At 54.5% G+C, this 16,240-nt stretch overlaps 1 protein-coding gene across 3 annotated transcripts; it reads left to right on the forward strand.

Moving 5' to 3' along the window:
• The first annotated feature begins 703 nt into the window (after positions 1–703).
• DAPK3 (death associated protein kinase 3) lies at positions 704–14,048 on the forward strand. Of its 3 annotated transcripts, none has more exons than XM_020895323.2 (9): positions 704–725; positions 1,958–2,112; positions 7,921–8,281; positions 8,533–8,662; positions 8,916–8,964; positions 9,555–9,581; positions 10,674–10,826; positions 11,514–11,559; positions 12,030–14,048. In XM_020895323.2, the coding sequence occupies exons 2-9, from the start codon at positions 2,051–2,053 to the stop codon at positions 12,564–12,566; spliced, it is 1,365 nt and encodes a 454-aa protein (XP_020750982.1). In that variant the 5' UTR covers positions 704–725; positions 1,958–2,050; the 3' UTR covers positions 12,567–14,048. The 3 variants fall into 3 exon arrangements, with proteins under 3 accessions (XP_020750982.1, XP_020750980.1, XP_020750981.1); XM_020895321.2 differs by lacking the exon at positions 704–725 and adding an exon at positions 828–936; XM_020895322.2 differs by lacking the exon at positions 704–725 and adding an exon at positions 855–957.
• The last annotated feature ends 2,192 nt before the right edge of the window (positions 14,049–16,240 follow it).

Genomic DNA, 16,240 nt, shown 5'->3' on the forward strand with positions numbered 1-16,240 from the left:
TGCCTTTACTGGCTGTGTGCCTCTGGGTGGGTTACTTTACTCTCTCTGGTTTGTTTCTGTAAGTATAGAACTAGTAAAATATTTTACTTCACGTTGTTGATTGGTATGCAGTAAGGCTCAATCAATGCTAGTTCTTATGTATCTTAAGCCTAAAAGGAGTCATAAAACAATCCTCAAGCATTTAATGGCAACACCTATCCTAGTTTGCATCTTTATATATTTGCAATATGGCTAACAGCTTCCCAGGTAGCACTGGTGGTAAAGAACCCACCTGCCAATGGAAGGTGACTTGAGGTTTGATCCTTGGGTCGGGAAGGTCCCCTGGAGAAGAAAATGGCAACCCACTCCAGTATTCTTGCCTGGAGTATCCCATGGACAGTGGGGACTGGCGAGCTATGCAGAATCGAACACAACTGAAGTGACTTAGCACCCCTAACATTTTACAGAGGAGAAAACTTCCTGGGACTGAAGCAGCCCCAGGGTCAGCCTCAGGAGCTGTCATGAGAGAACTGGGCATAGGATTCGCGTATTTCACGCCCAAGGAAGGCAGGAATAGGGATGCAGGACTTCAGCATCCTACTTCCCAGCTTCAGGTCAGAGGAGAAGGGGCGGGGCGGCTCAGGGACCGGAAGTCGGGAAGCCGACTTCCGTAAATTTGACCGACGTTCTTTACAGCCAATCAGCTGTGGGAGGCGAGCCTGTACCAAACGTGAGGCCTCATTTTGGTGAGGAGGCCGGACGCCCGAGTTCGGGGGCCTGAAAGGAGGCGGTGGGCGGGAATTCACGAGCGGTGTGTGTGCTGACCAATGGGCAGTGGGATCCACCTCTCGGGGGCGGGCTCTGGCGGGCGCGGTGACGACGCAAAGGTCTGCGCGTCGCGGCGGCTGAGGCAGCGGGCCTGAGGACGCGGCGCCCGCCAGCGCGGCTGAGGGACAGGTCCGCGGTGCGGGGCCGAGGGTGCGGAGCGGACTTGGTCTGAGGATGCCGGGGGAGGGGCTCCTGGGGCACTTAGTAGGGGGGACGTTTGGGGACCCATGGGATGACTGGACGGGAGAAGGATCTGGGCCGGGGCCTGTGAGGGGCGTGGCGGCCTCTGGGACGCTGGAGCCGGGACGTTAGGGGTTGAGGGCATCTTGGCGGCGTCTCTGAAGGAAGCCGTAGGGGTCTGCCTTGGAGCTTGTGAGAAGGTTGGGGGGCGAAGGATCATGGAGGAGACTCAGATGTGGCCCTTTGCTGGGTTCCGTTGAGGGTGTGGAGCTTGGGGCGGGGGCCTTTGAAACTTGAAAGAGGTGTCTTCGAGGAAGGGGGAGGAGGAAGTTAACTTTGCTGGCACGGCGGAGGTCAGAGGGAGCAAGAATGGGTTAGGGCCTTGGAGGAGCTTGGAAGCCATTGTCCGGTTCCTGGGAAATTCAGGAAGACGGGGGCAAGAGATGGGGAAGCCCAGCACCCCAGAGGGTCTTAGAGACCAGCCGAGGAGGGGAGGGCATGTGGGGGCAGTGGGTAAGGAGGAGGAGGGGTTAAGCTTGCTGAGGGACAGGGAGATGGGAGTGTGTTGGAAGTCTGGCAGACAATCAGGGTGTCCCAGGGTTTGGGGGTGTGAAGAGTGTGGGAGAACTTACAGGAATTTGGGGGCTATGGATGAGATTGGGAGAAGCCTAGAAGGAAGAGGCAGAAAAAGACTGGGGTGTTGTGTGCAGAACTGCAGATCTATGGCTCCTGGGAGTTATGGGGGTGTAAGTGGCACAAGCTGGGCTAACACCGACCCCTGGGGCAGTGTGGTGTCTAAATGAGATGACACATTAAAGTGCCCCGCCCACCAAATGCAAGTGCCTTCCACCGGGAAGGTGGAATTTCAGCATGGTGGATCTGAAACCTATTTGGGGGATGCTGATCGATCCTTTGACCCAGAAGTAATGACTGGCATCTCAGTCCTTTGCTATTTCTCTGTCTCCTCCAGAGTCACGGCAAGAGGACTCCGTGAGGTACTATTCCCAGACCACTGACCAGGTTTGTACTGGAGTGGAAGACGCTGGAAGGAAGACCGGCCACGATGTCAACATTCAGGCAGGAGGATGTGGAAGACCACTATGAGATGGGAGAGGAGCTGGGAAGGTGAGCAGTCACCTCTGATGGGGCCCTGAGGAGGGGGAGACCCGATCCACTGTGGGGTCTTCTGGGTTGTCTCCTCTCCTCCTGTCCTTTCTCCTGCTCTCCCCAAGCAGGGATTAGTCAGTATCATGGGCTGTGGGATGACTTTGGGCTTTGGAGGCAGCCAGTCTGGGCCTGGAATTCTTGTTCCGACATCCCCTGTGCACTTCCTTTGGGAATAAACATGATCAAGTCCAGACAGCACCTAATACAGTGCCTGGCCTATGGCATGAGAGCAGTAGATGTTGGTAAAGGTCTGTCTGTGTCTTTAAACCTCTCTTGTGGGAGGCGGTGGAGCCTCCCAGGCCTCCTGTCCGGGCCCACACCCTGGCCCATTGTTAGCATTCTTGTGGGAAAGAGCAGAGGTTTCCCAATCCAGCCAGGCAGCTGATTTCCTGCCAGGCCAGGCCTGGGAGCGTCCCCTGGGAGCTCTCCCGCCTCAGACCTGCCAGCCACCATCCTTTTTTCTGCCGAGCCTCAACCCTTATTTGGTGAGTTTGTTGCTGGCTGGCCTTCCCGGAGCCGCCTTGGCCAGCCCCATGATGTCACCAGAAGGGAATGTAAATAACTGAGCTGTTCATCAGGCTTTTGCTGAGAGAGCCTGTGGGGCTCATTTCGGATTCTGAAGTCCCTCCTTTAGGAATTTCCTCTGGTAGAGAGGCAGGGAATGCAGGCCATCTCCTCCACCCCCACGGAAATCTCAGACTCTATTACTGAAAATGTTAGGGCCTTCTGCTGAGAGTAGCTGGGCAATAGTCAGTAAAGCTATCATGTATGTTCCCTTTAACCCACTGATTTCACTCATAGGAGTTAATTCTGTGGGTATAGCATATATGTAGACCTAAGATCTAGGGGTGGGGAGAGTCACTGTAAGGGCTTTATGTAAGCAGAAGATGGGGCCTTTTCAGTGACCATCACAGCACCACTACCTTGTCAACAGAATATTATGCAGCCATTAAAAAGAGCATGGCAACTTATATAAAGAAATTTTATTGAAATTCTCTAGTAGCTGTCAACTTTAATAATTTTATTATAATGTGTTTTATTTAACCTGTTAGGTCAAACTATTATCATTTTGGTTGTCATTCATTATAAAAATTATTATTATTATTTAAAAAATATTTATTTATTTGGCTGCTCTAGGTCTTAGTTGCAGCACTCGGGATTTTTTTTAGCTGTGGCATGCAAGATCTAGTTCCCTGACCAGGGATGGAACCCAGACCCCCTGGATTGGGAGCGTGGAGTCTTGGCCACTGGACCACTGGGGAAGTTCCTGTAAAAATTTTCAGGGAAATAGTTTACTACCTGTTTTTGATGTGAAGCCTTTGAATTCAGGTGTGTCTTGTATGCTCACAGCACACCTCAGTTTGAATGGGCTGGACAGCTTCTGTGTGGCCAGTGGCTGTCATCATGGACAGTGCTGCCCTATGTAATGATCCAGAACATTCTTAGAGACACACGAGGTGAAGGATTAATCTCACTGAACACTGCATACTGTGCTGCAACTGTAGAACTTGTAGATGTTGTTTGGCCATCTGAGTCCAGGGCTGTTTTTTGTTACACTCCCATTCATCTGTGAAAGGCTCTACCAGGCAGGACGATTATCATCCCCATTTTGTGGATGAAGAAACTGAGGCTCAGAGCAGGAAATCAGCTTGCCCAAGGCCATGTAGACTGAAGGTGGCCAGGCAGGACTCAGGCCTTGAGACTAAGCCCTGCTGATCGCAAAGCACAGGTGTGCTGGAGCCAGAGGTGGGCATCTGGCTTCTGCTTTGAGTTAAGCCCAGCCTAGTTTCCTTGTCCTGGGAGTCATGGGCTGAATAAAATGGGAGTGAGTATTTTTGTGTGGATGTGTATGGAGGGTTCTCCCAAGTCAAGTCACCTGGGCAATCTTGGGAGATAAATTAGTCTGTGGTTGGTCAGTGTGGACGTCAGCCTGGTTTCTGTGTCATGGAGTGTGTCTGCATTCGTCACCTCAGGCTGCTGGAGGCTGGATGTCAAAGATTAAGGTGTCGCAGGCTTGGTTCCCTCTGAGGCCTTTCTCACTGGTGTGTAGATGCCCACTTTCCCCCCATGTCCTCATATGGTCTCCCTTTGAGCGCGTCTGTGTCCTAACCTCCTCCTCTTATACGGACCCCTAACCCTGTTGGTTTAGGGTCCACCCCAGTGACTTCGGGCTTTCCTGGTGGCTCAGTGGTAAAGAATCTGCCGCCAGTGCCAAAGATGCAGGTTCCATCCCTGCGTTGGGAAGATTCCCTGGAGGAGGGAATGGCAACCTGCTCCAGTATTGCCTGGAGAATCTCATGGACAAGAGGAGCCTGGCGGGCTACAGTTCATGGGGTCGCAGAGAGTCAGACACAACAGCAACTGAGCACCAGTGACCTCATTTTTAGTAAATTACATCTTCAAAGGCCCTAAATCACAATAGTCAGATTTGGGGGTCCTAGGGGTTAGGATTTTGGGAGACACAGTTTAGCACTAATAGTGTCTTTGTTTCCCTTCCCATGAACTCTTTTTTTTTTTTTTTTTAAAGAGAATATATTATTTATTTGGCTCTGCCAGGTCTTAGTTACAGTTGCAGCACGTGGGATCCTCAAACTTCATTGCAGCATGTGGGATCTAGTTCTTAGACCAGGGCTTCCTACATTGGGAGTGCAGAGTCTTAGCCACTAGACGACCAGGAAAGTTTCACCTCCCCCCTGCCATGAACTCTTTGTTAGTTTTTTGGTTCATCTTAGAATAAAACTAGAGGGGAAGAAATCCTTGTATTTGAGAATTAGGACACACATTCAGGCCTAGAGTGTTCCTAATAGGCAGCAAACACTCGGCATTCGATGTCATTACTGTCGGAGTGTCATTGTGGGGTGGGAGGTGGACCTGGAAGAATTTGCTTGGTTGATGTAGGCAGAGGGGAGAAGGAAAGACATTTCAGGAGTGAGGAATATTAGCTAAGATGTTGATGAGGGCAGGAGCACAACGTACCCAGGGGACCGTTGTGGTGGATTTAAGGGATTGGGGGGAGGCCTGATCAGGGACACTTGACATTTCTCATCTGACTGTGCTCTTGGCTTTTAAACTAGTGTATGAGTTTCCTGTTGCTGCTATAACAAATTACCACAATTTAGTGGGTGAGAAGAATACCCATGTTTTACGTCAAGGTCTGGGAGTCAGGAGTCTAAGATGAATCTGCTAGGCTGGTCCCTCCAGAGGCTCCTGCCTCTTCCAGCTTCTAGAGGCGCCGCATCCCTGGCTCGCGGCCCCTCCTTCCATCCTCACAGCCAACAGCGCAGCATCTCCCATCTCTCTCTGCCTCTGACCCTCCTGCCTCCCTCTTATGAGGACCCTGTGATGACACTGGGACCACTGGGGAGTCCAGGGTCGTCCCCATCTTAATTCTGTCTTCAGAGCCCCTCTGCCCCATGAGGTGACACGCCCATAGGTCCCGGGGATTCCGATGTGGACCATTATTTAGCTCACCTTGATTGGTGATAATTTGCACTTCCCACCTGCCTACGTTGACCTTACCTGCCTGAGTGGGCACAGAGCACGTCTGCAGCAACCTGCTGTGGTGCCTTTGTGCCTTGATGCTCCCGTGTATAGCAGCTTTAGATGCTTGCCAGCTGCACCTGGTACTGAGTGTCCTAGTAAGGTCCGCTTACTGGGTTCTTTGGGTTTTCTGAAGACCTGACTGGCTGGGCAAAGACACCCTCACTCATCTGTCTCTTGTTCTGCCTGTCCTGTCTGTGCTATCACCAGCTGAGGAGACCCCCCTGTCCCCAGGGCCCATCTCTGCCGCTCCTTCCTCTACACACTTGGTCCCATTTCTGTGAGTTGTCACATAGTCACCTTGTCTCCTTTCTCTTGACCCCTGGGGGTACCTGGTTGAGGTCTCTTGTGTGCCTTCTGTCTTAGACTTAGTCTCTACTTTCACGTGACCCAGTGACCCATAGCCAGTGGGCTACATCCAGCCCTCGCCTAGTTCAGTATGGTCCACTCATGAACGTAGGATGGTTTTTTACTTTTTTAAAGGGTTGTAAAAACACACACAAATTGTGACAGAGACCATATGGCCTGTAAAGCTTAAAATAATTATCCTCTGGCCTTTTTCACTCAGCTCCTGAGTGAAAGCAAGTTAACATAGTTAAGTTCCTAGACAGCAAAAGAATTTGGACATTGGACAGCTCCCTGGAGGACAGTAAATAGTTTCTCTCTTTCTCTTCAAATAATAGCTGTCTTGAGATATAATTCACACACCATACTGTTTACTCTATTAAACTGTACAACTTAACGATCTTCCATATATTCACAGTTTTACAACCATCACCATTAAATAATCTCAGAACGTTTTCATCATCCGAAAAGGAGCCCAATCCCCATGGTCAGTCACCCTCATCGCCTCCTCAGCCCCTGACAACCAGAAATCCACTCTCTGGGATGTTTCCCATCAGTGGCTTATACACTGAGTGTCCTTTGGCATCTGTTTCTCTCACTGAGCATCATATTCTCAGGGTCCATCCACATTGTAGCAAGTGTCAGGGCTTCACACCTTTTCAGGACTGAGTAATGCTCCTGTGTGTGGAGGGACCACATTTTGTGTATGCTCTATCCCCTGATCAGCATTTATCTCTACCTTATGACTGCTGTGAATGATGGTGCTGTGAACATTTGTGTACAAATTTTTGTAGAGTGGAATTCCTGGGTCTGAAGGTAATTCCATGTTTTGCCTTTTAAGGAACCTGCAGACAGTTTTCACCACAGCTTCCCCATCTGGCTTTCCCCCTAACTGTGCACCAGGCTTCCAGTTTCTCCACAGCCTCCCTCCTCTCTTGTTGTGAAAACGTGTGTGCTTCTTTCACTCTGAAGCCCTTTTGAACTCAGTGGCTTTTTATCTTTTCTTAGATTTTAAACTGTGATGAAATGTGCTGTGAGGAGTTGAATCATATAGAATCATATCAAATATTAATAAAAAGAAAAAACCCCTCTTCACTGCCTTCAGTCCTGCTCTTCAGAGACATCTGTTACTCACAGCCGGGCATGTGTCCTTCAGACCTCTTACCCGTGGCAACCTCTTACATGTCAGCATACCTCTATATGTGGGATAACATGTACCTTTCTTTTTTTTGATTAATTAATTTTTGTCTGAGCTGGGTCTTCGTTGCTGTTCAGGCTTTCTTTAGTTGTAGTGAGTTGGGGCTACTCTCTAATTGTGGTGCATAGGCTTCTCATTGCAGTGGCTTCTTTTGTTGAGGAGCACTGGCTCTAGGGCACCTGGGCTCAGTAGTTGTGGCACTTGGGCTTAGTTGCCCCATAACACATGAGATCTTCCTGGACCAGTAATTGAACCTCTGACCCCTGTATTGACAGGCGGATTCTCAACCACTGGACCATCAGGGAAATCCTGTACCTTTCTGTTTTACCCAGAATAACCTCATTCCTTGTGTTCCTCTGCTGCTGTCTTCACTGAGCGGGTCTTCATGGGGGTCTGTCCTCTCAGCACCTAAAGACTCGTCTTTCAAGACTGCATAAAATTCCACCTGACTTGCCATGATAGGGTCCAGCTTCGTTTTGGTAAACATGGAACCATGTTGGTTCTTTCACTGCTGCACACACTCTGGGCAGTCACTGTGTTCAGTGCCAGTTTGTGTTCACGTGGAGCACTGCTGCCAGGGGTGCATTCTTGAGGTGGTTGGGACGCACTGTCCTGGGAAGTGGCCCAGGTCCCCAGAGTCCTGCGTCTCTCTCAGCGCCTGCTCCCTCCTCCCGTCCCTGCAGCGGACAGTTTGCGATTGTGCGGAAATGCCGGCAGAAGGGCACCGGGAAGGAGTACGCGGCCAAGTTCATCAAGAAGCGCCGCCTGTCGTCTAGCCGCCGGGGAGTGAGCCGAGAGGAGATCGAGCGGGAGGTGAACATCCTGCGGGAGATCCGGCACCCCAACATCATCACACTTCACGACATCTTTGAGAACAGGACGGACGTGGTGCTCATCCTTGAGCTGGTTTCAGGCGGCGAGCTCTTCGACTTCCTGGCCGAGAAAGAGTCGCTGACCGAGGACGAGGCCACCCAGTTCCTCAAGCAGATCCTGGATGGTGTCCACTATCTGCACTCTAAGCGCATTGCCCACTTTGACCTCAAGGTAGCCCACTGGGCCCGCAGCACAGAGCCAGGGAGGGGCCTGGCCAGCATGGGTGAGGACGGGGCTGAGAGGGTCCACTTCCCTTCTCCCAGGGTGTCCCTGCTGGGGGCGTTGAGGAGATGGATGGCTCTGGGCTGGACCTGTGGAGGGGAGTCAGCCCGCACACACCCCACATGCTGGGCTGGGCCAGTGCTGTTCCCTGAGACATGGGGCCAGCAGCAGCAGAGCCCCCTGCCTTCTCCCCCCACCAGCCAGAAAACATCATGCTCCTGGACAAGAATGTGCCCAATCCACGGATCAAGCTCATTGACTTCGGCATTGCCCACAAGATCGAGGCAGGGAACGAGTTCAAGAACATCTTTGGGACCCCAGAGTTCGTGGGTGAGGATCGGGTGGGCCTGGGGGCACTGGAGCATTTCCAGCTGACTTAGGGGGAGGCAGGTCCCCTAGACCTCAGGTTTCCCATCGTGCCCTAGCGCTGAGCATCAAGGACTCAAGGCCTGGGGCAGTCACCACCTTGGCTTTCCCTGCCAAGAGCCAGCCATGTCTGTGGGCTCTGCTACTCCTCTGGGCCGTGTCCAGGGTGCCCCCTTGGGCACATCCAGCTCCTGACCCTGTCTCCCTGTCTCTGCAGCTCCTGAAATCGTCAACTATGAGCCCCTGGGTCTGGAGGCAGACATGTGGTGAGTGAGGGTGGTGGGCCCAGGGCCGCCTTTGTTGCTTCTCCTCAGGGAAACCTCCTCCTGGTCTTGGAGCCATGGGGCAGGGGCAGCACAGACTGTTGTCTTAGGACAGGGGTTGCAGACCTCTCCCAGCCTGTGAGCTAGGAAGGGTTCTCAGGTCTTTGAAGGGTTGTTAAAAACAGATGAATGTGTGATGGAGACTGTTTGTAGCCCGAAAAGCCTGAAACACTCACTGTCTCACCCATTACATTAATAGAAAGAGTTTGCCAGGTCTGCCCTCAGCCACGGAGGCCTCAAGAGGCTCCACATCTGCGTGGTCTGTGGTGCCTTTGTGCTGTGTCTACGCTGCCCACACCCCTGCCGCCTTGAGTCTGGACAGGCAGCCATGGCCAGAGGTGCCTGTGTTCAGTCCTCAGACCCTTGGAGCAGAAGGCGGGACTTGGTGCTGGCTGTTCAGACCCTGGAAGGAGAGGGTCCCTGGGGCTGGACAGGCCTGCCCCCCACCTGGCTAGACAGTCTTGGACTCTGGGGGTTGGGGTGCTGAGCCTGCGGCTGAGCTGACCCCATCTCTTCTGTGTGTTCTTCTCCAGGAGCATTGGCGTCATCACCTATATCCTGTGAGTACCTGCCCTCCCAGGGCTTTGCTGGGTCAGGAGGAGGGTTGGGAGGCTTCTGTGCAGGGGTCACAAGTGGAATGCAGGACCCTCAGTGCGCTGACCTGTTGCAGTGCTTAGGGACTCTGGATGGATGGACAACTGCGTGAGAGTATGCAGGAGAGAGTGTGTTCAGGAGAGTTCCAAAGACAGGGCTTCACTGTGTGAAGTAACCACGTGAGGCTCTGGGCCGGGACTGTTGTCCCCTTGTCCTTGGGCTGGCAGCTCCTTGGTGCGGTGGAGTCAATCACAGGCCTTCAGAGATGGACTCAGCCTCCAGCCCCTCTTTCTGGAGGTTGGAGGCAGGATGAAAGTTCATCCCTCTGACCCCACTGCTCTGCCCCAGCTGGCAGCCCTCTCCTTAGGGCCTTTCCACAGTCACCTCATTGGTACCAACTCAGGTGTGGCTGGAAGGGGCTTGTCATGAGCAAGAAAAGACACTTCTTTTATCTCTATTGTCTGGAGTTGTTTTATAAAATGAAACAAAGACCAAATATTATAGCAATAGATGCTCCTGCCTTGAGTTTTAGGAAGTTACAAGGGTTTTGTGTGCCTGCAGTTGGGAGTGAAAAAAGCTATACATATTTCTCACCTAAAAAGTCACAGCATCACATGCCCAGATCCGTGCAGGTTGGTGGTGTGGCCTCAGCGCAGCACGCTGGAAAGACACCTGACATCTGCGGTGTTGGCCAGGAACCCCCAGCAACCCCCCCACCCCACCCCCAGTTAACCATTTTGCCTCTAACTACTAAGGGCTTCAGGAAGGGGCTTTGAGACCAAGCCCCTAAGACTAAGTTTATGGGGATACTTTGAGGTTTTGCAGAGATTTTGCTGACTCATTTTAGTACCCGTCACTGGCTGGGCAGTGGATTTTCACTGCCTCTGGTTGGCGGCTGGGTGCATTTGTGCAGGGTGGCTGGGAGCCTGGCATCAGCCTTCCTTCCCATCTGCCCCCTCCATGGGCATAGCGGAGCTGGGTGCTGGCCTGGGCAGCAGCCTGGTCGTGGAGTGACCGCAGGCCTGTCTGCCCCCCTGAGCCTGGTGTCCGTCTCCTAGCCTGAGTGGCGCGTCCCCGTTCCTGGGTGAAACCAAGCAGGAGACCCTGACCAACATCTCGGCTGTGAACTATGACTTTGATGAGGAGTACTTCAGCAACACCAGCGAGCTGGCCAAGGACTTCATCCGCCGGCTACTTGTCAAAGACCCCAAGTAGGAGCACTGGGCCGGGCAGGGTGGGCCAGGCAAGTCCCCCAGAATGGGCACTGTGGCCGAGGACAAGTAACGTGTCCATCTGGAAGTCGGCCGTGGCTCCTGTTCTGGGTGGAGATAGCACAGTGAGGCCTAGGCTGGCCCTCTTTCGAAGCTGCTTCTTACAAAGCTTTTCATTTGTTGCCAGTGTTTAGGATGGGAGGTTTCATATAAAATTCTTAAATTAATGTTTGGTTTTTTCCCTAGAAAAAGCTAAATATGCTGGCAGCACAGAGCTTTCATTCACCCAGAGGTGCTCCCATGGGCTAGTCTTCCCCAGGCTCCTCATCTGGGTGTGTGAGTTATGAGACCCCCAACATTAGGTGTCAATGCTGTTAGCGGAAAACATGGAAACCCTGGAGTCCACGTCCCCAAGTCCCTTGATGGGCTCCTTATGGCCAGCCAAACAGAGTGGGAGACCTTTATTGTGCCTCTGCTAGCACGGTTGTTTCAGGAACTTGCTGCACAGTGACTTCAGGGACCAGGTTTCAGGCTGGTGGCCCAGGGGAGGTGTCCGGAGTCAGCCATAGGTGGGGCTGAGAGCCAGAGCTGCAGCAGGGAGCACGTGGACCACCCCTCCCTGCTCTGTGTGGGAAGGACAGTGAAGGTGGCACACATGCAACTAACCAGTTCTGGGGGCTCTTCCAGGAGGAGAATGACCATCGCCCAGAGCCTGGAGCATTCCTGGATCAAGGTGAGGTGGTGGGGCTGCCCCCACATAGGCATGGCAGTTGGGACCAGCCCCCAGCATGGGCGAGGGTCCCCACGGGAGTGGGCCCAGATGCTGTGGGCATAGGGTGTATGTCAATGTAGTGTCAGAGTTGTCTCATTGAACTGTTGGCTGGAGTCCATGGCTCCTCTGCACACAGCAGGGTGCCCTCCCCAGAACTCAGAAAGTGATCACCTCCAGGCCGAGGTCAGGCTTGGCAGCCTCAGTCAAGGGTCAGAGAGTGAATACTTTTGGCTCTGTGGTCTCTGGTGTTACCATGTGGTCTGCCATCAAGTCTCAGCTCAACCCGTGGGAAAGTGCCAGGACCATGTGTACTTAGATGGGCCGGGCTGTGGGCCAATATAACGTGGGCGGAGGGCCAGACATGGCCCTGGGGGGCTACCCTGCTGGCCCTAGTCCAAGGTGCCCTTTCCTCCCCTCCTCTCCCGCTGCAGGCCATCCGGCGGCGGAATGTGCGGCGGGAGGACAGCGGCCGGAAGCCAGAGCGGCGGCGCCTAAAGACGGCACGCCTCAAGGAGTACACCATCAAGTCGCACTCGAGCATGCCCCCCAACAACACCTACATCAACTTCGAGCGCTTCTCCAAGGTGCTGGAGGAGGTGGCGGCGGCCGAGGAGGGCCTGCGCGGGCTGGAGCACAGCCGGCGCCTGTTCCATGAGGACCTAGAGGCGCTGACAGCCATCTATGAGGAGAAGGAGGCCTGGTACCGTGAAGAGAACGAGAGCCTAGGCCAAGACCTGCGGCGGCTGCGCCAGGAGCTGCACAAGACGGAGGCACTGCAGCGGCAGGCACAGGAGGAGGCCAAGGGTGCCCTGCTCGGGGCCAGTGGGCTCAAGCGCCGCTTTAGCCGCCTGGAGAACCGCTACGAGGCACTGGCCAAGCAAGTGGCCTCTGAGATGCGGTTCGTGCAGGATCTGGTGCGCGCCATGGAGCAGGAGAAGCTGCAGGAGGGGGAGTGCAGCCTCCGCTAGGGCCGCCCAGGGTGCGGCATCCTCGGCCCTGGGAGGCCCCGTCACCCAGGAGCTGGAGGCAGGATGTACTCCATGCGGCCCCGGAATCCATGGCCTAGGGAGGGCTTGGCCTGGCTTTACCCCAGAGGAGGTGGCTGGTCTGGGCCTTCTCTGCATCGCCCGAGTGCCCCCAGCCCAGCCCCTCCCTCCCTCCCGCAGCTCCACTCCGGGGCCATCCATGGCAACATCAGCTCAGGACCTCTGGGAGGAGCCAGCACATCCGTGATGGAACTGGCTACGGTGGACACATGCCTCACACCTGCCCAGGGCTGGGCTGGCAGCCTTCATGTCCAGAACCTGGTCAGCAGCCTCAGGCTGTCCATGTGGTCCAAGTGTGTGGAATCTTGGTGTGGGGGTATGGGGGGTGTCTGTGAATGGCATGGGGCTCAGAACTGAGGGGGAGCCTCTGCTCGACACCCTGGCTCCTCCACTCTGGAGAAGAGAAGCTATTCCTCCAGAGTCAGTGGTGGAAGGGCCTCTGATCCAGCTCTCCAGATCCTCCAGCCCCTCTCGGTGCCCCCAGCCCTCGAGGAGATGTCAGTCTGGGGGTTGTATTGGGGGTGGTGGTGGCAGGCACAGGGTCTGGGTGCAGTAAAGAAGTATCTACAAGGCCGAATCTCCACTTCTTGCTGAGGCAGGTCTCTTCACTCCCAGGGGGTGAAGAGCCTTGGGACCTCCCCTTCTCTCCAGTTCCCTGACAACGCTTAGAGCCTTCAGCAGGGTCCCAACCCCACCTTATCCCCAGCCCCACCCCATCATACTCCCTTTGCCAGTGCTGCCTTTGCACCAGCAGCTCTCTAGTGGGCACCCTGGAGTAACTCCTCGGGGCCTTGTTTCCAGCATCGCCTACCTGGAGAGCCCCAGGGTCCCTTACAGCCTGCCCCACCTTGCTGCGCTCCTTGCAGCTGCTGGAGAAGGCGCCCTTAAGTCATCTCCGTGGCAGTGCTGCTTTGTGCCACTAGGTGCTGCCCTGCAGCGCGGTTCAGAGGATGTGCCCTAAGAACCAGGCTTCAGCAAAACCTGGGTCCCCAGCTGTGGCCATACTGGGCTCCAGTGGAGTTCCCTGCTGCCGTTGTGTTAATCCAGGGGCCCTTATGCAGCCCCCCGCCCTTAGTCTGAGAGGAGTCCTCGCAACAGAGGCCAGCCAAGGACACATGCAGGGAGGAGTGGGTGAGAAGGTGGGTGGCACTCCAGCCGTGGCTCCGGTGGGGCTCAGGCCGCAAGACCCTGCGGGACCAAGGAGGGCATTGGAGCCTGGCTGTGGGGCTGGCAAAAAGGGGCGGGGCGGGCCCACTGTGTGCCCTTCACAGGCACCATTGTATGACACACACGCCTCAGCATGTGCCTGCTGCCAGCCTTAGAGAAATAAAAGCCGCTTCCCTGGCTCCTGCTCTCTGCTTGGCCGGGATGGGGGCCTGCCTGGCAGTTAGCTGGCACCACGGCCTCTGTGGCCTCTTGTGTCTTCTGTCCTCTGTTGTCGCCGGCCCCCACAACCCTGGGGGATCTTGGAGGCTGCCCCTATTTTGGGGCTCAGCTGGGGACGTCTCTGAAGAGCTGGAGGCGTCCAGGCAACTGGAGTTGGCTTGGAGGGGTTTCCTGTCCCTCTGCTCCCCCTGAGAGGCTGTCAGGTCACACGTGGGCCCCCTGCCTGCTCTGGGCCTGCGTGGAGGAGGTATCCTTGCCACTCCTGCCCCCAGTCACCCAGACTCTGGGTCTGGAATGTGGCTCCGAAGAGGGTCCTTCTGACTCACTTCCTCCTTCCCAGTGGCCTGGTCAGCATTCTGTTCCATGCATCTCCATATTCCCCCTCTTTTAAACCAATTTTAGAAAAATTGGGAACACTATGTAAAGTTTATTTTTCATCCTTTCTTTATTTGGGGGTGTTCCTTTTTTTGTGGCCATGAAGCACAGCATAGGAGATCTTAGTTCCCCAACTAGGGGTTGAACCCATGTCCCCTGCAGTGGAAGCACAGGACCCTAACCACTGGACCACCAGGGAATTACCTGTCTTTGATCAACAACTTTCACTTTGAGAGTCTCAGTAGATTTCAGCTTGTGGCGTGGTCGAACCCACTCAGGTTTCTCCAGTCGGTCCCTGATTGTCCTCCACAGCGGGCACCTGCTGTTAGCCCTTTGAGACAGGACTCTGAGCAGCACATCCCCCTGTGATTTATTGCAAAATGCAGTCAGCCTGTGGCAGGAAACGGGCGCCCAGTGTGGAAAAGAAATGGGCTTTCATGCAGTGCTGGAGGGCCTCCAGACCCCAAGAGGGGTGAGCCAGAGGCCCCCTGAAGGCCCCGGGGCACCAGTGAATAGCATTCAGCTAGCCAACCTTTACCCAGTTAGGCAGTCAGGGAGATAACGGTTCCAGTCTTTCTGATTAAGGCTTCCAGATAGAAACCACAGCCCCCTTTGGACTCACACCTGCCCTTTCAGAATCCAGAGCACTTCTGTGCTGAGGGCAAATTCCCCAGCGTCTTCAGTGTCCTTGCTCTGGAGATGACCTCTACCCCCTGACCCAAGTCATCTTGAGTTGCTTTCTCAATCTGTTGGCTAACAGCACAGGGAACCACTGTGTGTTCACAAAGCACCTGCCAGTGCCCCCACAATCATTTACTAATAGTATTGATCGTTGGCAGAGCCTGCAGGCTAACGTGCTGTGATTTACCTTGCCTGGCAGGCAGGCCCCCAAGGAGCCAACGCTCCTGCTCCCTACTCCCTTGAGAGCAGGCTGGCCTCCTGGCGGTTTCTGACGACAGAACGCTGTGGAGGTGCTGAAGGTCACGTTGGTGGGTAGGCTGCACAGACTGACGTCCAGGTGACTTCATCGCTGACTGACGTGGTGAGCCTTGTCCATGTGTTGGACAGGTCCATGTGGCAAGTAACAGCCAGCGGGCAGCAAAGCCCACCAACCATGTGAGGGGTCCTAGCCGTGGGTCCTTTCCCAGTCCAGCCTTCAAATAAAGCCCAGCCTGGGCTGGCACCTGGGTTGCAGCCTCTTGAGGAACCCTCAGCAGAGGACCCAGGTAGGCCAATCAAGACTCCTGGCCCACAACTGTGAGATGACAACACCTGTTGATTTAAGGCACTGGGTCTGTGGTAGCAGACTCACACTGATGAAGACGCACAGCAACCCCCACCCCTCCCACTGGTTCACTGAGCAACTCAACTCTCACTTCCCCTCTTTGAGCACCCCGTCCCTCTGCCATGCACTCAGCCCCTTTTCTTCCAGGAGTGTGACTGGGGCGGGGGGAGGGTGCAAGCTAGTGCTGAGTGCTACAAGGAACATGGGCCTCCCAGTAGGTCTGCAGAACCAGGGCTCCCTGTTTCTGGCTTTGTCTTCTTGCCTGCTTTTTGAGGGGCTCAGTGGTAAAGAATCTGCCTGCGATGCCGGAGAAAAGACATGGGTTCGATCCCTGGGTTGGGAAGATCCCCTGGAGGAGGAAATGACAACCCACTCCAGTTTTCTTGCCTGGGGAATCCCATGGACAGAGGAGCCTGGTGGACTAGTCCATAGTATTGAAAAGAGCTGGACACAACTGAAGAGGCTTAGCACACACCCATGCTGCTTCTGAGCAGGGCGGGGTGGGGGCGGGGAGGGGATGGGGAGTATAAACCATGGGAGTCATGAGTCC

Source organism: Odocoileus virginianus, chromosome 3 (assembly GCF_023699985.2).
Source record: "Odocoileus virginianus isolate 20LAN1187 ecotype Illinois chromosome 3, Ovbor_1.2, whole genome shotgun sequence".
In the NCBI taxonomy this organism is placed as follows: domain Eukaryota; kingdom Metazoa; phylum Chordata; class Mammalia; order Artiodactyla; family Cervidae; genus Odocoileus; species Odocoileus virginianus.